Source organism: Oncorhynchus clarkii, chromosome 5 (assembly GCF_045791955.1).
Source record: "Oncorhynchus clarkii lewisi isolate Uvic-CL-2024 chromosome 5, UVic_Ocla_1.0, whole genome shotgun sequence".
Lineage (NCBI taxonomy): Eukaryota > Metazoa > Chordata > Actinopteri > Salmoniformes > Salmonidae > Oncorhynchus > Oncorhynchus clarkii.
The window spans coordinates 37,963,917-37,983,916 of NC_092151.1; the positions used below are offsets into that span (position 1 = coordinate 37,963,917).

At 45.0% G+C, this 20,000-nt stretch overlaps 1 protein-coding gene across 2 annotated transcripts in view; it reads right to left on the minus strand.

Moving 5' to 3' along the window:
* The window catches only part of LOC139408778 (unc-5 netrin receptor Cb), a 186,299-nt gene that overhangs the window by 24,731 nt on the left and 141,568 nt on the right, over window positions 1-20,000 (minus strand). Inside the window, exons 5-8 of one of the 2 annotated variants that reach the window (XM_071153093.1) lie at window positions 16,600-16,780; window positions 14,609-14,776; window positions 14,171-14,335; window positions 6,433-6,492 (exon numbers count right to left, since the gene is read on the minus strand). In XM_071153093.1, the coding sequence (XP_071009194.1) occupies window positions 6,433-6,492; window positions 14,171-14,335; window positions 14,609-14,776; window positions 16,600-16,780 (574 nt within the window). The remainder of the gene's footprint in view (window positions 1-6,432; window positions 6,493-14,170; window positions 14,336-14,608; window positions 14,777-16,599; window positions 16,781-20,000) is intronic. The other variant, XM_071153094.1, reaches the window with a different exon arrangement.

A 20,000-nucleotide genomic window follows, 5' to 3' on the forward strand; every position in this document is an offset into this window, starting at 1 on the left:
CAGTATCCCTGTCCCCTTCCCCCTATACATATCTACCTCCATCACTCCAGTATCCCTGTCCCCTTCCCCCTATACATATCTACCTCCATCACTCCAGTATCCCTGTCCCCTTCCCCCTATACATATCTACCTCCATCACTCCAGTATCCCTGTCCCCTTCCCCCTATACATATCTACCTCCATCACTCCAGTATCCCTGTCCCCTTCCCCCTATACATATCTACCTCCATCACTCTAGTATCCCTGTCCCCTTCCCCCTATACATATCTACCTCCATCACTCCAGTATCCCTGTCCCCTTCCCCCTATACATATCTACCTCCATCACTCCAGTATCCCTGTCCCCTTCCCCCTATACATATCTACCTCCATCACTCCAGTATCCCTGTCCCCTTCCCCCTATACATATCTACCTCCATCACTCCAGTATCCCTGTCCCCTTCCCCCTATACATATCTACCTCAATCACTCCAGTATCCCTGTCCCCTTACCCCTATACATATCTACCTCCATCACTCCAGTATCCCTGTCCCCTTACCCCTATACATATCTACTTCTATCACTCCATTATCCCTGTCACCTTACCTCTATACAGCCCTCAGTATACCCCTTGTCTGAACATAGACATCACATGAAAGACAGCAGATTCTCCACAGATACATGCGTTAGGCCACTAATCCCCACTCTGACACACAGCAGAGGAGAGAACAAAACAGCCAGAATCAAATGATGAAAGTCTAAAAATGCCATTTCACTGTGCTCCCTTTGCCAAGCTCCCCTGTAGTTATTTAACATATATCCCCACCTTCGAGGAATCTCCTATCTGTGCTTTGATGATAAAGGCAGCAACCTGCTAAGTGTGAGCATTAAAATGTATCACTTAGATTAATACATCCCTTTGAACACGAGCAACTGTCGGAAAAGGAGAAAAATCAAACACTTCATTTTCTACGTAGAGGCGGAGCCCGAGAAAGAGGTAAAAGAGAGAGCGAGAGCAGACATAGAGGTGTAATATTTCAGGCAGACTCGGTGCCTCAGTCTTGGACGGACTCAACTAATAAATAAAAAAAAATGGACAACCTGACCAGAGAGGTCTAGGATCTTAAGAACAGTTTGCAGTTCTCCCATAGAGAGGTGGATGTCCTGAAAGAGACTGGTAGCCAGATGACAACACACTGTAAATCCAAGGGATTTCACTGTCTGTGAATCATCATTACAGATGACTGGGGAAACAGAGAGAGACAATCCAGGAGGAATAACATCGTTGTGGATGGCATAGAGTCTTCACATGAGACCTGAACGGAGTCTGAGGAGAAAGTCTCAAAAATGTTCACTGAAAAGCTGCAGATCAGAGGAAGATTGAGGTGGAGCGCGCCCACAGGTCTGGAAAACCTGCAACCAACCCAGATGACACACCCAGGTTAATAGTGGTCAAGTTCCTAAGGTTTAAGAACAAGATGGCTGTTCTGGAGAGAGCCAAGAACTTGAGAGGAACCAACATCTTCCTTAATGAGGACTACTCGAAAGTTTTACACCAGAGGCGGAAATAACTTATCCCAGCCATGAAAGCTGCCAGAGAGCGTGGGGACATTGCTTACATCCACTACAACAGGCTCATTGAGTGAGAGAGACTAGCTTCCGGGAGTGAGAGAGCCTAGCTTCCGGGTCACTAGCTTTAGCCCCACATCCCAAACGCATACATATACTAACTGACACTCACAAGTGCCTGATTGACTGACTCTATTAGCCCGAACAATGTCCTTGCCAACCGTTGTGTGTTTGTTTATTTTTTTTCTTAATATTATGTCCATCTCCAATACCCAGGAAATAGTTTAAAATAGCCCATATGAATATACACCGAGTGTACAAAACATTCAGAACACTCTTTCCTAACTCTTTCCATGACATACAGTGCATTAGGAAAAGTATTCAGACCCCTTAACTTTTTCCACATTTTGTTACATTACAGCCTTATACCCCATAATACACAATACCCCATAATGACAAAGTAAAAACAGGTTTTAAGAAATGTTTGCAAATGAATAATAAAACAAAACAGAAATACCTTATTTACATAAGTATTCAGACCATTTGCTAAGAGACTCGAAATTGAGCTCTGGTGCATCCTGTTTTCCATTGATCATCCTTGAGATGTTTGTACAACTTGTTTGGAGTCCACCTGTGGTAAATTCAATTGATTGGAAATTATTTAGAAAGATACACACCCATCTATATAAGGTCCCACAGTTGACAGTGCATGTCAGAGCAAAAACCGAGCAATGAAGTCGAAGGAATTGTCCGTGGAGCTCCGAGACAGGATTGTGTCGAGGCACAGATCTGGGGAAGGGTACCAAAACATTTCTGCAGCATTGAAGATCTCCAAGAACACATTGGCCTCCATCATTCTTAAATGAAAGAAGTAAGGAACCACCAAGACTCTTCCTAGACCTGGCTTCCCGTCCAAATTGTGCAATCGGGGGAGAAGGGCCTTGGTCAGGGAGGTGATCAAGAACCTGATGGTCACTCTGACAGAGCTCCAGAGTTCCTCTGTGGAGATGGGTGAACCTTCCAGAAGGACAACCATACTTCAGCACTCCACCAATCAGGCCTTTATGGTAGAGTGGCCAGATGGAAGCCACTACTCAGTAAAAGGCACATGACAGCCCGCTTGGAGTTTGCCAAAAGGCACCTAAAGGACACTCCGAGCATGAGAAACAAGATTGAAACCAAGATTGAACTCTTTGGCCTGAATGCCAAGTGTCACGTCTGGAGGAAACCTGGCACCATCCCTACGGTGAAGCATGGTGGTGGCAGCATCATGCTGTGGAGATGTGTTTCAGCGGCAGAGACTGGGAGACTAGTCAGGATTGAGGGAAGATGAATGGATCAAAGTACAGAGAGATCCTTGATGGAAACCTGCTTCAGAACACTCTGGACCTCAGACTGGGGTGAAGATTCACCTTCCAGCAGGACGACGACCCTGAGCACACAGCCAAGACAAGGTAGGAGTGGCTTCAGGACAACTCTTTGAATGTCCTTGAGTTGCCCAGCCAGATCCTGGACATCCAACCTGACAGAGCTTGAGATGATCTGCAGAGAAGTATGGGAGAAACTCCCCAAATACAGGTGTGCTAAGCTTGTAGTGTCATACCAAAGAAAACTCAACGTTGTAATCGCTGCCAAAGGTGCTTCAACAAAGTACTGAGTAAAGGTTCTGAATACTTACGTAAATGTGATATTTCAGTTTATTATTAATACATTTGCAAACATTTCTAAAAACCTATTTTGTCTTTTTCATTAATGTGTGTAGATTAGATTTTTTTTCTACCGTTTTCGAATTAGGCTGTAACGTAACAAAATGTGGAAAAGGTCAAGGGGTCTGAATTTTTTCCGAATGCACTGTAGACTGACATGGTGAATCCAGGTGAAAGCTATGATTCTTTATTGATGTCACTTGTTAAATCCACTTCAATCAGTGTAGATGAAGGGAAGGAGACAGGTTAAAGAAGGATTTCCAAGCCTTGAGACAATTGAGACATGGACTTTGTATGTGTGCCATTCAGAGGGTGAATGGGCAAGACAAAATATTTAAGGGCCTTTGAACAGGGTATGGTAGAAGGTGCCAGGCACACCCGTTTGAGTGTGTCAAGAACTGCAACGTTGCTGGGTTTTTCACACTCAACAGTTTCCCATGAGTATCAAGAATGGTTCACCACCCAAAGGACATCAAGCCAACTTGACAGAACTGTGGGAGGCATTGGAGTCAACATGGCCAGCATCCCTGTGGAATGCCTTCGACACTTTGTAGAGCCCATGTCCATGTGAATTATGGCCGTTCTGAGGGCAAAAGGGATGCAACTGAATATTATGTTAATATTAACGTTTCACCCAGTGTATGTAGCCTTAGAAATAAGATTCATGAAATCAATAACTTGCTAAGATCAGATAACATTCATATATTGTCCATCTTTGAGACTCAGAGGATTCCTCTGATATACAGCAGTAGCAATGCAGGGATATAAGATCCACAGAAGAGACAGGAATGCCTATGGAGGAGGTGTTGCTGCATATATTCAGAGCCATATTCCTGTAAAGCTTAGAGAGGATCTCATGTCTAATGCTGGTGAAGTGTTGTGGTTGCAGGTTCGCCTGCCTCATCTAAAGCCTATTTTGGGGTGATGCTATAGGCCACCAACTGCTAACATTCATTATCTGGATATGTGTGCAATGCTTGATAATTTGTTTGATTTTAACAGAGAGTTGAATTGTTCATGAAGCTGTCCACTCGAGAGGAAGCTACTCATTATAACCAGTGTCTGTAATCTAGTTCAGGTTATTAATCAACCTACCAGGGTATATACAAACAGTACAGGAACTATATCATCCATGTGTATTGATCACATTTTCACCAATGCTGTAGAGCTCTACTCTGAAGCTGTATCCATACACATTGGATGTACTGGCCATAATATAGTGTCCATAGAAAAGCCAAAGTTCCAAAGGCTGGGCCTAAAGTAGTGTATAAGAGATCATACAAAGCTTTTGTACTGATTCCAATGTGTCACGCCCTGACCTTAGATACTTTTTTATGTCTCTATTTTGGTTTTGTCAGGGCATGAGTTGGGGTGGGCATTCTATGTTTTGTGTTCTATGTTTTCTATTTCTGTGTGTTTGGCCAGGTGTGGTTCTCAATCAGAGGCAGCTGTCTATTGTTGTCTCTGATTGAGAACCATACTTAGGTAGCCTTTTCCCACCTGTGTTTTGTGGGTAGTTGTTTTCTGTTTTTGTGTCTGCCCCAGACAGAACTGTTTCGGTTTCATTTGTTCTCTTTGTTGTTTTTGTATTTCAGTTTTCAGTTCTATTAAAATATCATGAACACTTACCACGCTGTGCTTTGGTCCACTTCTTCAAACAGCCGTTACACAATGTTCAATATAGAAAAATATCTGTTGGTTTGATATGTGTAATGTGGAGCATCCAGATGCTACACTTGATGCATTTATGAAATAGTTTCTTCCAGTTATTTATAAGCATGCAACTATTACGAAACTGACTGTTACAACTCTTAAGGCTCCATGGATTGATGAAGAATTGAAAATATGTATGGTTGAGAGGGACGAGGCAAAAGGAGTGAGGAATAACATCTGATTGGTAAATGTACTGTAAATTGAGAAATGTGACTCAACTGAACAAAAACAAATGGTATTAAAAAACCAAGATAAATTACATAAAGAATGATGTGAAAAAGCTTTAGGTTTTCTTTAATGGAATGTTATACATGTAAAGTATGGTGCACCGCAGGGCAGCTCTCAAGGTACTCTTTTCTATTTTTAACAATGATCTGCCACTGGCATTAAACAAAACCTGTGTGTGTATTTAGTGAAATCAATGCAGCCCTAAACAGAGTTTGTCCGTTTTAGAATGGCTTGCTAGTAATAAACTAGTCCTGAACATCTCTCAAACTAAGAGCATTGTATATGTTACAAATCATTCACTAAATTCTAGACAGCTGAATCTGATGATGAATAATGTGGCTGTTGAGCAAGTTGAGGAGGCCACATCACTTTGTGTTACCTTGAAATGTAAACTGTCATGGTTGATTCAATGGTTATAAAGACGCGGCACTGACACACATACTTACCCCACCAGACATGCCACCAGGGGTCTTTTCACAGTCCCCAAATCCAGAACCAATTCAAGAAACGTACAGTATTATATAGAGCCATGATAAAGCAACAATGCCTCTCCCCTATTTGACATAGATATTGTGTGTATATACTGATATGTACGCTATGTGTGACGTTTTACATTCATGTAATTCTGTCCTTGAACTGTTCTTGTCTATTAATATAATGTATTAGACCCCAGGAGGAGTAGGTGCTGCTATCGTAACAGCTAATGGGGATCCTAATAAAATACCAAATCCCTGTGGACTGGGGTAAGACAGTGGCAGGCTGGCAGCGTAGAGACAATGAGCACCAACATGATAGAAGGGCACTACCAGCCAAGGGTAAGAGGGCCAGTCAGGGTGAAAACAGATAGTCAAGCAGCCAAGGTAGGTGATACGAGAGAGAGCAGAGAGACAGAAAGGTAGAGAGAGAGAGCCACCACTGGAGGCTAGGGGGAGTGAAAGAAGGAGGGTGAGGCATGGCAGGGTACAGGGCAGTGATTATGGAGGACAATTGGAAATAAGGTTGACACTTTATTTGACAGGGTATATATATAAGGTCTTTATGCACTGTCATCTGACCAAATAACTATGTAAAAACATCATTGCGAATCGGAAAGTGGAGCAATGTTTGCAAATGCCTGGTTGCTAGATGCTTGTTATGCAGATACTGTAAAGACCTCATGCATATACCTCGCCATTAAAGTGTCTCGTGAAAAAAAGAAGAAAAAAGGAATGAATACATAAATAAAAACAATAACTCACATGGATATCCCAAATCAATCTTGTCTTTGTTGAATTCAGAGGACTTCTGATAAAAGGAACCTTGGGGAGAGGAGGGAGAGGAGGGAGAGGGGGAGGAGGTGGGACGGGAGGATGAAAATCAAATTTAAAAGAAACCGAAAAACAAACAATGCAACAGAGAAGGCATGAGGAATGATGGCACAGGGAAACAATCTCTCTTGATTTGGACGCTCCCCTCTCCTCTCTCAGTCTCTATGGGCCGTGTGTGGAGAGAGGGATGAGAGGAGCAGGGGCGTTGGAGGAGAGGAAGAGAGGAGGAGGGCCTGTGGGGAAGTGGTGTTATCCATCAGCTGCATGGGTTTAGTGCTCTTTAGCAGCACTAGCGAATGGCTGTGGGGAGAGGAGGAGAGGAGGAGAGGAGGAATGGAGAGGAGGAGAGGAGAAATGGAGAGGAGGATGGGAGGAGGGTTGGAGGAATGGAGAGGAGGATGGGAGGAGGAGCTAGCTGAGGCTGATAGACAGCAGGAGAATGGCAGGGTCAATAGCACCGACAGTGCTGCATCTGTCACAGCTGGGCTGGGGAATCACCTCCCACATTAGAGGTGGAGGGGTAGAGGGATGGTCGAGCTGTATGAGGGAAGGTCAAAATGGAAATGACTGAACACACCACACATATCCCTACTGTGTTGACACTTACTGTGCTTTAAAGGCCTAAACACAACGTCACAAAAACAATCAACACCCCAGAGAACGCACACTAAACACACACAGACACGTTTCCAGGAACACACACAGTCACACGCATCACACCATCACCTGGGATATACACAAACAGACAAACAATGAGCTCCTGATGGAGAGGAAGAGGGGGGATAGGTAGACAAGTCAATGGACAGTCAAATCTATAGTGTGATAGATGGGGCGAGTGTGTACATGTAATCAGACTGAGGAGACCGAGACAGAGAGCCGGGGGAGTTGACTGTCAGAACAGGCCTAAATGATGGGACCTCCGGACCCATCCTGCTTAGTTATATTCATGCTGAGTGAGTCTGTTGCCACTGTAAAAACCTGCTTTAGCTAGAGCTTCCTAAAGGAAACCAACGCTATACACCCAGTTTCTATTGGGGCTATTCTTTCAACGTGACATCGCTGAGCTGTGGACGAGGGTGGTGCTCCTACTGGAAATCATTGTCTATTTTTAAGTCAATTATTCCGATGCTTCCTGAATAGTAATATGACTGGTTTCTATATCTGTGTCCCCAACAACAGGCATGGCTGGCTAAAGTAGTCTCTATAATTGATTGATTCCCATACTGTACTGTGTCTTAGCGACAGTTGAAGTCAGAAGTTTACCTACACCTTAGCCAAATACATTTAAACTCAGTTTCTCACAATTCCTGGCATTTAATCCTAGTACAAATTACCTGTTTTAGGTCAGTTAGGATCACCACTTTCTTTTAAGAATGTGAAATGTCAGAATAATAGGAGAGAGCATGATTTATTTCCTTTAAACTGTTTAACTTGGGTCAACTGTTTCAGGTAGCCTTCCACAAGCTTCCTACAATAAGTTAGGTGAATTTTGGCCCATTCCTCCTGACAGAGCTGGTGTAACGGAGTCAGGTTTGTAGGCCTCCTTGCTCGCACACGTTTTTTCAGTTCTGCCCACACATTTTCTATAGGATTGCGGTCAAGGCTTTGTGAAGGCCACTCCAAAACCTTGACTTTGTTGTCCTTAAGCCATTTTGCCACAAGTTTGGAAGTATGCTTGGGGTCATTGTCCATTCGGAAGACCCATTTGCGACCAAGCTTTAACTTCCTGACTGATGTCTTGAGATGTTGCTTCAATATATCCACATAATTTTCCATCATCATGATGCCATCTATTTTGTGAAGTGCACCAGTCCCTCCTGCAGCAAAGCACCCCCACAACATGATGCTACCAACCCCGTGCTTCACAGTTGGGATGGTTCTTTGGCTTGCAAGCCTCCCCCTTTTTCCTCCAAACATAACAATGGTCATTATGGCCAAACAGTTCTATTTTTGTTACATCAGGCCAGAGAACATTTCTCCAAAAAAGTATAATCTTTGTCCCCATGTGCAGTTGCAAACCATAGTCTGGCTTTTTTATGGCGGTTTTGGAGCAGTGGCTTCTTCCTTGCTGAGCAGCCTTTCAGGTTATGTCGACATAGGACTCGTTTTACTGTGGATATAGATACTTTTGTACCTGTTTCCTACAGCATCTTCACAAGGTCCTTTGCTGTTTTTCTGCGATTGATTTGCACTTTTCGCACCAAAGTACGTTAATCTCTAGGAGACAGAACGCGTCTCCTTCCTGAGTTGTATGACGGCTGTGTGGTCCCATGGTGTTTATACTTGCGTACTATTGTTTGTACAGATGAACGTGGTACCTTCAGCCGTTTGAAAATTGCTCCCAAGGATGAACCAGACTTGAGGTCTACAGTTTTTTTTCCTGAGATCTTGGCTGATTTCTTTTGATTTTCCCATGATGTCAAGCAAAGAGGCACTGAGTTTGAAGGTAGGCCTTGAAATACATGCACAGGTACACCTGCAATTGACTCAAATGATGTCAATTAGCTTATCAGAAGCTTCTAAAGCCATGACATCTTTTTCTGGAATTTTCCAAGCTGTTTAAAGGTACAGTCACTTAGTGTATGTACACTTCTGACCCACTGGAATTGTGATACAGTGAATTAATACAGTGAATTATAAGTTAAATAATCTGTCTGTAAACAATTGTTGGAAAAATGCATGTGTCATGCAAAAAGTAGATGTCCTAACTGACTTGCCAAAACTATAGTTTGTTAACTAGAAATTTGGGGACTGGTTGAAAAACGAGTTTAATGACTTCAACCTAAGTGTATGTAAACTTCCGACTTGTACATATTTAACATGGAATTATGCATAAGAATCTTCCATTCCCAAAACAACTACAATTAGACATATACTAATGTTGTTGTTTAGCCCTATCTATTTTAGTGGTAAATGTTGACTATATTATATAAAATTATATACAGTGCCTTGCGAAAGTATTCGGCCCCCTTGAACTTTGCGACCTTTTGCCACATTTCAGGCTTCAAACATAAAGATATAAAACTGTATTTTTTTGTGAAGAATCAACAACAAGTGGGACACAATCATGAAGTGGAACGACATTTATTGGATATTTCAAACTTTTTTAACAAATCAAAAACTTAAAAAATGGGGCGTGCAAAATTATTCAGCCCCCTTAAGTTAATACTTTGTAGCGCCACCTTTTGCTGCGATTACAGCTGTAAGTCGCTTGGGGTATGTCTCTCAGTTTTGCACATCGAGAGACTGACATTTTTTCCTATTCCTCCTTGCAAAACAGCTCGAGCTCAGTGAGGTTGGATGGAGAGCATTTGTGAACAGCAGTTTTCAGTTCTTTCCACAGATTCTCGATTGGATTCAGGTCTGGACTTTGACTTGGCCATTCTAACACCTGGATATGTTTATTTTTGAACCATTCCATTGTAGATTTTGCTTTATGTTTTGGATCATTGTCTTGTTGGAAGACAAATCTCCGTCCCAGTCTCAGGTCTTTTGCAGACTCCATCAGGTTTTCTTCCAGAATGGTCCTGTATTTGGCTCCATCCATCTTCCCATCAATTTTAACCATCTTCCCTGTCCCTGCTGAAGAAAAGGAGGCCCAAACCATGATGCTGCCACCACCATGTTTGACAGTGGGGATGGTGTGTTCAGGGTGATGAGCTGTGTTGCTTTTACGCCAAACATAACGTCTTGCATTGTTGCCAAAAAGTTCAATTTTGGTTTCATCTGACCAGAGCACCTTCTTCCACATGTTTGGTGTGTCTCCCAGGTGGCTTGTGGCAAACTTTAAACGACACTTTTTATGGATATCTTCTAAGAAATGGCTTTCATCTTGCCACTCTTCCATAAAGGCCAGATTTGTGCAATATACGACTGATTGTTGTCCTATGGACAGAGTCTCCCACCTCAGCTGTAGATCTCTGCAGTTCATCCAGAGTGATCATGGGCCTCTTGGCTGCATCTCTGATCAGTCTTCTCCTTGTATGAGCTGAAAGTTTAGAGGGACGGCCAGGTCTTGGTAGATTTGCAGTGGTCTGATACTCCTTCCATTTCAATATTATCGCTTGCACAGTGCTCCTTGGGATGTTTAAAGCTTGGGAAATCTTTTTGTATCCAAATCCGGCTTTAAACTTCTTCACAACAGTATCTCGGACCTGCCTGGTGTGTTCCTTGTTCTTTATGATGCTCTCTGCGCTTTTAACGGACCTCTGAGACTATCACAGTGCAGGTGCATTTATACGGAGACTTGATTACACACAGGTGGATTGTATTTATCATCATTAGTCATTTAGGTCAACATTGGATCATTCAGAGATCCTCACTGAACTTCTGGAGAGAGTTTGCTGCACTGAAAGTAAAGGGGCTGAATAATTTTGCACGCCCAATTTTTCAGTTTTTGATTTGTTAAAAAAGTTTGAAATATCCGATAAATGTCGTTCCACTTCATGATTGTGTCCCACTTGTTGTTGATTCTTCACAAAAAAATACAGTTTTATATCTTTATGTTCGCAAAGTTCAAGGGGGCCGAATACTTTCGCAAGGCACTGTAATTCAGCAAAAAAAAAATATAAAAAAAATACAAGCCTTGAGGTAAATATAATACAATGTAGTGATATTTCACAGTGTCTGGTGTTTGATAAGAATAAAGGCTGTCTTAGACCTTGTGCTGCAGTCAGCCCTACCCTTTCTACAGATCGATATGTCAACAAAATGTCATCTGTCTGAGAGCGGAGTTACCACAGCCTTGGAAAACAACATCAGAATCCACTAAGACAGGCCGAAAGAGAGAGAAAGAGAGAGAGGGGGAGAGAGAGAGAGAGAGAAAGAGAGAGAGAAAAAGAAAGAGAGAGAAAGAGAGAGAGCGGGAGAGAGCGGGAGAGAGCGGGAGAGAGAGAGAGAGAGAGAGAGAGAGAGAGAGAGAGAGAGAGAGAGAGAGAGAAAGAGAGAGAGAAAGAGAGAGAGAGAAAGAGAGCGATAGAGAGAGAGAGAGAGAGAGAGAGAGAGAGAGAGAGAGAGAAAGAAAGAGAGAGAAAGAGAGAGAGAGAGAGAGAGAGAGAGAGAGAGAGAGAGAGAGAGAGAGCACAAACACATGAGGAACAGAGGGTCAAACTACCTTCACATTGAACTCACCCCTAAGGACGGGTTGAAAGTGAAAGTCTCTTTCTTCATCTATCCTTCAATATCTAGCGCCGTTTCCAGAATAAAGGTTATAAATAAGCAAGTTTGATGACGCGTATATGAGTTTGATGACACGTATATAGTAGCAATTCAGCGTGAGCAACATTGCTATGCGTCAGACTAATTAGTTCATCAAATCAATCAGATGGATTACATTTTGCAATGTTTAAAATTAATTCAACCCCCCCCCCCCAAAAAATGAGATCAAACTGGAACGGAATCTAAGGGTATCTATTAGTGCTGATCCCAGACCAGCGTAGAGAGAGGAAAATCAGTGGGCGAGGTGAGTTCAGATTGCACACATCTTCCATTCACAATCATATTTGCCATAATGTGAGCTTTTAGATAATGGGCCGCTCTCCTAAATGCGGGTGGAGATGGTTATTAGCGTTGACATAAGTGGCTTCACCCTCTTAGCTTTCCTAAAATCAATCCAGGGAAGGATCCTAAATCTATATGGATATGGGTTTATATCCTCTGCAAACTGGCCATTAATCTAACAGAGAACTAATGCTTCTGCAATGGGCTTAGTCTGGGAAAGAGAGAGAGAGCGGGCGAGGGGGAGAGGGAATGAAAAAGAGAGAGAGAGAGAGAGAGAGGGCGAGGGGGAGAGGGAATGAAAAGAGAGAGAGAGAGAGAGAGAGAGAGAGAGAGAGAGTGAGCGGTGGAAGGAGAGGGAGCTTCACGAGGGCTTCACAGCACGCTGAGATAAAAAATAAATCAAATAAAAAGGCTGAAGAAAATGTTTGTTCCATCTCAAAGCTTCTATTTGAATGATTTCACCTGCATTTAAAACAACAGATCAACCACCAGTTCAGTGTGACAAAGCTGTACACATACAGCTTATCCATCTTGCTAAATATGCACTAGTAATCAGTAAACGTACCGCTGTTTGTATTCATTATATTAGTGGCAGTCACATCATCTGGGTCATACCAGTCAGACATAGGTACAATCTACATATCACAATGGAATGTGGTGACTATATAGGTCATATTCATGGTATGGAGCAGCTATGTCTCCATTATTTACAAGTCTATTGGCTACTGTACAACATATGATATTAGTGGAATGCATGTGACCATCTGCATCCGATACAACACAGGACATGTAAAGACTGTCTGGGTTCCATTAGTGTCATAGAGAACATCTGGAACCTCTGTATGGTGTTATTGGAGTATGGTGACCGTCTGGGTTCTATTAGTGTCACACTGGAACCGTAGAGGGAACCATAGGCAGTGTGTGGGCTTCTCACCCTAAAGACTTTATTAGGAAGGGAGTGATTTAAAAAAAGTCTCGCCCCTGACTTTTAATTTGACAAGAACACTCTTGCTCCTGCCTACAGCGCTCTCCCCCTTTCTCTCTCTCGCTCTTTCTCTCCCTCCCTCTCAGAATTAGCAGATAAGCACGACTTCAAAGTAGGAAAGGTTTTACCCTGCGAGTCTGCAGCACACAGAACAGAGCAGCGAAAAGCTACAGCATGTTTCCGCTCTCTGCAGCTCTCTGACTGTATAAAAAGGGAAAGGGAGGCAGGATTGTTGGCTCAACTGAACTGTGTGTTTCTCGCTCTCCAAAAAAAATAACTTCTCAAAGAGCATTTCTCCTCCTACGGAAAATCTCCAGCGGTCCCGACCACAAGCTGGGTTTAGGCTGTGTCTTCAAGAGGAGTTAAGAGCAAAACAATAACATTTATAGAATGATTGCGGAGCACTGGGAGGAAACGCCAGGAAATTCGACTGCCTTTCCCCCCAGTTGTAATACTTCCAAAATGTTGCGAGAGAGCTACAGGGAAACAAATACTAGCCTGCTTGTCAACACATATAATTGGGCGTTCAGGAAAAGCAGCATGTCTGTGCTTGTGTGACGTTGGGGCTCCCAATTTTCCTCTCATTGGACCGATGGAATCCCGTGCTTTTTAAATTAGAGCAGCAATCACAGTAGCCCAGCAATTATGAGATTCCCTGTAAGTACATTATAATCACTTATCATTATTTTAAATATAGCTCCTGAATGCCCACTCTGTGACAAGAGTAATAGCTTACAGTAATGCTGCCTGGTGGTGTGGTGACGAAGCTGTTGTTTAACACACACTGACTACTCTAGATGTACTCCCTGGGGCCCAGGGCGGAACAAAGATACACATTGTCTCCTGTCTTTGTGTAATTTCACTCCAAAACGTCAGAAAGTGTGTGTGACGGAAAGAGAAAAGTGTGTGTGTGTGGTAAGTGTATGTTAGTGCAAGGATGTGAATGTGAGTGTGAAACAGCGGAGAGAAGGGGATACAGGGGAAGTGGGTGGAGGTGTCTTGTGGGAGTGCAGTGAGAAACAGGATGGCTCCTAACCACACACACAAACAGACAGACAGACAGACAGACAGACAGACAGACAGACAGACAGACATAGGGATCACGGTATAATGCATTGGGTACCTACAGAATCAGACAGAGGAGGGTAGGATAGAGTGGGGATGGTAATCATGTACTGTACTCACTCTGCATACACAGGCCATCGGTGCAGTTCTTGGACTGAAGCACCATGCCCTCACAGTCCTTCCCCCCGTTTTTGGGCACCGGGGCGCTGCACTCCCTCCTCCTCCAGTGGGTACACTCTGTCCCACACGTGGACCATTTACTCCACTCTGTCCACAGACCATCCACTAACACACAGAGGGGAGGGAGGGAGTGGGGGGCATGGTGGTGGGGAGGGAGGGAGGAGAGGGTGAGAAGGCATGGAGGGTGGGAGTGAGAGTGTGACAATTAGTGGGAAAGAAACAGGGTGGGGTGAGGCGGGGCGGAGTTGGGTGGGTAAGAGTGAGAGTAAGAATGATAGATATCTATATTTATGAAAATACATAGTGCTCTGTTTGTGTTGTCCAGTAAATTGCACTCCCCTGCTCCATAAGGGTTGTGACAAGTGGCGCAGTAACTACCTGGGCACAGTGGGTTGCATGCCAGCTTCTGAATGCCTTGCCCGTCACAGATGGCACCCCCGTTGAGCGGTGCTGGGTTGGTGCAGCTCCGCGTGCGCTTCTGGTAGCCACGGCCACAGCGACTGTTACACACCGTCCACTCTGTCCATGTTGACCAGGCGCCATTCACTGTAGAAAAACCCCAACAACATTGGAGAACAACATGTTTAACACTTTAGCAAATACAATGGTTGTCCTTTTTATAGTGGCACTGAGTGAGTCTTGGAGAATGTGAGTGTTTTCCACCAGCCTTTTTTTGCTCGAATGAACATGGCATTGAAGAATCTGTAGCACACTTGGGTTCTCCCCTGTTAGCACTGTTCATTAGTTAGCTATGTGGACAGGCTATTCTGGCTGCTGTATTTCCCATCATCTGAATCCCTCAAATCCTTTCTTCCTTTCCTCCAATTCCATCTGCGTCTCAGTGGAAATCCAGAGCTGGAATGACAGTGGGGTGTGTGGCTGAGAACACGACTGTGGCATTTCAGATGTAAGGAGCTGGAGGCCCCTCGGAGCTTACGATGAGTGAAGCCCCGAGCATCAGACTCCACGGGAGCAGAGCCAAAGCCCTGCCTTTCTTCACTGTCTCTTTCTTTACTTATGGGGTTGCATTACTCTTCCTCCTTCTCTGTCTCTCTATTTTTCTTTCCATCCATCCCTCTCTCTGCGTGTCCTCCCCAGCCCTTTCCAGGATTCCTTGTTGTGGTGCAGGCTGGAAAACCACTGGGCTGGTCTGTCTCCTCTGGTAACGAGGGAAACTCTCCCTCTCCCTCTCCCTCTCCCTCTCCCTCTCCCTCTCTCCGTTTCTCTGTCTCTCTGTCTGTCCGTCTGCCTGTCTGTCCGTCTGCCTGTCTGTCCGTCTGCCTGTCTGCCTGTCTGTCTGCCTGCCTGCCTGCATACAGGATGAGCCAACATCAAAGCTGTCTTCCGGCGCACTCACTCAATCCTCCCAGACTGCATTAGTGAAGGGAAAAGCCTAGCAGGGACAGCGACCCCAGTCCCTGTAGACCCCAAAGTCTGCTGACACAGACACACACACACACACACACACACACATGCTCTACTTCACCCTCATACTGGACTCATCTAAGCCACACATGCTGCTCTTGCCTGTCAGAATGGACAACTAAAATAGATAAATTAACAAATAGGACACCAACAATAACTTAGGACCCCCTAATCCCCCATAATCCTCCATGGCAGGGCCAGTGTGTGTGATTTATGGATGATGTGCTGTGCCGGGAGACACTGGAGGGATGGAAGGAGAGATGGATTTGAAACCTGACCCTGGTGACATCATCAATTCCTGCAAACCTCCACCCATTCTGGTCCGGTTTTCTGCGTGTGTATCGTGTGTGTGCGCTCACAGCCACGTGCGTGTATTTGTGTAGGAGGTTGAGGCTATAAAACAGCCTCGTGTCTGTTAGCTGATGATTAGCTAGACTGACAGACTGACAGACTGATTTAATAACCTGAGGTTTAGCCACTTCACATGCTGGGTGGGGGTAGTTACGTTCCTCTCAGGGTGGAAGAAGTCCTGAGGCCTGAATGTCTGTGCTGTCACGCGTGTCTAATCCCCTAAGGGGAGACTGGGGAGCAGAGAGGTACAGTGTTTATCAGGACTCAGGAGAGGGTGAGGATTCCTGGAGTAGCCTTTCCATTCAAACACCTACCACAACCTGACAGGATCCAGCTACAATGAACAAAAATATAAATATAATATAAACAATCTACAATTTCAAAGATTTTACTGAGTTACAGTTCATATGAGGAAATCAATCAACTGATATAAACTCATTAGGCCCTGGTCTATGGACTTCACCTGACTGGGAATACAGATATGCATCTGTTGCTCACAGACACCTTAAGAAAAAACCCCACCAGTTGCCTCATGCAGTGCAACTTTAGAAGGCTGTTACAGTCAACGTGTCACGGTGAGAGTTGATTGCTACCGTAGACGATGACTGTTGCCGTGGTACTGCGTCTCTTGGCGACGATGTTCTTGGCGACACAGGTGTAGTTAGCGGTGTCAGACAGTCTGGCCTGTTTGATGATCAGGTTATGGTCGATGGTGATGTAGAAGTTACGGTCATCAGCGGGGTCTATGATCTCCTCGTTCTTCAGCCACTCCACCTGGGAGAGAGGGAGGGAGGGAGGGGCAGAGAGAGAGAGCGAGAGAGAGAAAGAGAGAGAGAGAGAGAGAGAGAGAGAGAGAGAGAGAGAGAGAGAGAGAGAGAGAGAGAGAGAGAGAGAGAGAGAGAGAGAGAGAGAGAGAGAGAGAGAGAGAGAGAGAGAGAGAGAGAGAGAGAGAGAGAGAGAGAGAGAGAGAGAGAGAGAGAGAGAGAGAGCGAGAGAGAGAGAGAGAGAGAGAGAGAGAGAGAGAGAGAGAGAGAGAGAGAGAGAGCGAGAGAGAGAGAGAGAGAGAGAGAGAGAGAGAGAGAGAGAGAGAGAGAGAGAGCGAGAGAGAGAGAGAGAAAGAAAGAGAAAGAAAGATAAAGAGGGAGAGACCATGAATAATGAAGACCAGTAGAAATCAAAACTAGTCGGTAAGAGCAGACATGAAACTGGGACTGCACGGCAGTCAGACGCGTTAACCTGATTTCCTCTGGAATAAATCACAAGGAAGTGTTTAAAGGGTTTAAAGACATTTCCTTCTCTTTGTCTCCCATTCACCTCTCCAATAAAGCTCAAGTCCAGGATTACAGCAACACTGTTTATGTCTCTGAGGCCCGTGTCTTTCTATAAAAAGCTATCATGTTCTCTTTTCATTTCCCCAGAACAGAACAAAGTAATACTGTATTGTCAGACAGCGAGAGGAAAGGAAATTCGTTGCTATTTTTGGAACTGCAAAGCTCCTTGACCTTTCCTTATGAATTTCTGTTTTTCTCTCCAAATGATACAAATATTGAACTCCTGATAATATCAGAAAACAGGGAACCGTGTGGGGCTTTTATTTGAAAGTAAATCACAGAAACACTTTTCTTCACCTCATCCTCCTCGGGTGTGAAGGCCTCAGGCAGAGAGACTGGTCCACATTACATACACACACAGACAGGCAGACAGACAGACAAAGGCAGTTTCAAAGACTTCACACTTTTCCCCTGAATCGTCTAACTGTTTTCTCTCGAGAAAATACATCCTGTACGTAGTCAGAGTCAGGGAATGGATTGAGTGCATAGAGAGAGGTGAACAGCACAGGAGACATCCTGTGCATTGTGCTTCCTCCTGACAAGCAGACGATGCCAGATAAGGTCAGAGCAGGCCTGGGAGAGATAAGAATTATGTTTGGCTGGCCATTGTCTAAGAACTATTGGAGGACACTTGATCTACACCTCAGAGAACTGAAGAATTCTCCCATATGAACCCTGCCAAGCCTAAAGAATCTGTGGGTGCTAGTCTAAGTGACTGCAGTGAAATGACTTGAGAGGCAAGTGCCTGGTGTTAGAATAGGTGGGTGTACTGTAGTCTTCGAGTGATAAGACCTGTGTTTTTCTTCTGATTGTTATAAAACCAGCATCACGATGACTGTCTCACTAAACAAGATGGGCAGATTGTGATACAGGTGAGATAGAAGCCTCGCTACCATCACTAGCATCTGTAGTGTCTGAAGATGACAGATATCACTACTACACCATCAAAGAGGGTCCTGCTTGTATAGAGCCGCCTGCCTGCCCCCTGCCTGTCTGCCTGCCTGCCTGCCCCCTGCCTGTCTGCCTGCCTGCCTGCCCTGCCTGCCTGTCTGCCTGCCTGCCTGCCTGCCTGCCTGCCTGCCTGTCTGCCTGCCCCCTGCCTGCCTGCCTGCCTGCCTGCCTGCCTGTCTTTCTGCCTGCCTGCCCCCTGCCTGTCTGTCTGCCTGCCTGTCTGCCTGTCTGTCTGTCTGCCTGCCTGTCTGCCTGCCTGCCTGTCTGTCTGTCTGCCTGCCTGCCCCCTGCCTGCCTGCCTGCCTGCCTGCCTGCCTGCCTGCCTGCCTGCCTGTCTGTCTGCCTGTCTGTCTGTCTGCCTGTCTGTCTGTCTGCCTGCCTGCCTGCCTGCCTGTCTGTCTGCCTGTCTGCCTGTCTGTCTGTCTGCCTGTCTGTCTGTCTGTCTGTCTGCCTGTCTGCCTGTCTGTCTGTCTGTCTGTCTGCCTGTCTGTCTGTCTGTCTGTCTGTCTGTCTGTCTGCCTGTCTGTCTGCCTGCCTGTCTGTCTGTCTGCCTGCCTGCCTGTCTGCCTGCCTGTCTGTCTGTCTGCCTGCCTGTCTGCCTGTCTGCCTGTCTGTCTGCCTGTCTGCCTGTCTACCTGTCTGCCTGCCTGTCTGCCTGTCTGTCTGTCTGCCTGCCTGTCTGCCTGTCTGCCTGTCTGCCTGCCTGCCTGCACCCCTATTATTCATGCAACAGCAATACAGGGAGACTTAAGGCAGAGCTACTTTCAACACTCTAGCTAGTAGCAATTAACGGCAGCTTAAAACTCCCACTCAAACTGAATGCATCCATCATAAACATAATACCACTCCAGAAGAGACGCAGACTCGTGGTGACAGATTCACATCAATAGAGAACGGAAAAACAATCAGCGGCAGAGCTCGGTGGCAAACTTCTGGATGCGCAACGTCATAATTCTCTGCTGATATGTTGTTTATGAGTGTTTTCCTCCATAAACATTTATCAGGCAAATCAATCGCATGGAGCGCAGTGGTTAGGGTTCCCTCCCCTGCTGTCTGGCTCGTCAATGAAATTAAGCCCAGGCTCTTGTCCTCCACAGCACAACAATACACCCGCTCTCATCCCATCTCGTATTCAGTCCTAACGCAGCAGAATACATGAAGACCTCCAGTGCCTTGTCTGCCCAGCTCCCGCTAACGTTAGATAGCATCTCATATCATTTATCACGGTGATACCAGGGCCAATCAAACAGCATACAGAGACAACACAAATCTGCTCTCGACTCTCCTACAGAAGAAAAAAGCTGTGTTTTTAACCCTGAGATAATGAGGTAGCTGAAGAGTCACTTCACTAGACGAGGGGAGGATCGAAACGACAGGGAACAGGAGATCTCAATATGTCTGGTGAATATGATATCTGAGAAATAACACCGTCGTCTGATGTCATAAACCAGCCTTTACCAAACTCGGTCCTGGGGACCCCAAAGGGTTGAGCGTTTTTTTGTTGTTGTTGCCCTAACACTACACAGCCGATTCAAATGATCAAAGCTTGATGATTAGTTGATTATGTGATTCAGCTGTGTGTTGCTAGGGCAAGAAACAAAACGTGCACCCATTGGGGTCCCCAGGACCGAGTTTGTGAAACCCTGTCATAAACAGTAATAAGCACGTCAAGTGAATGAATGATTGAAGGATACCTATCATTACCAATACGT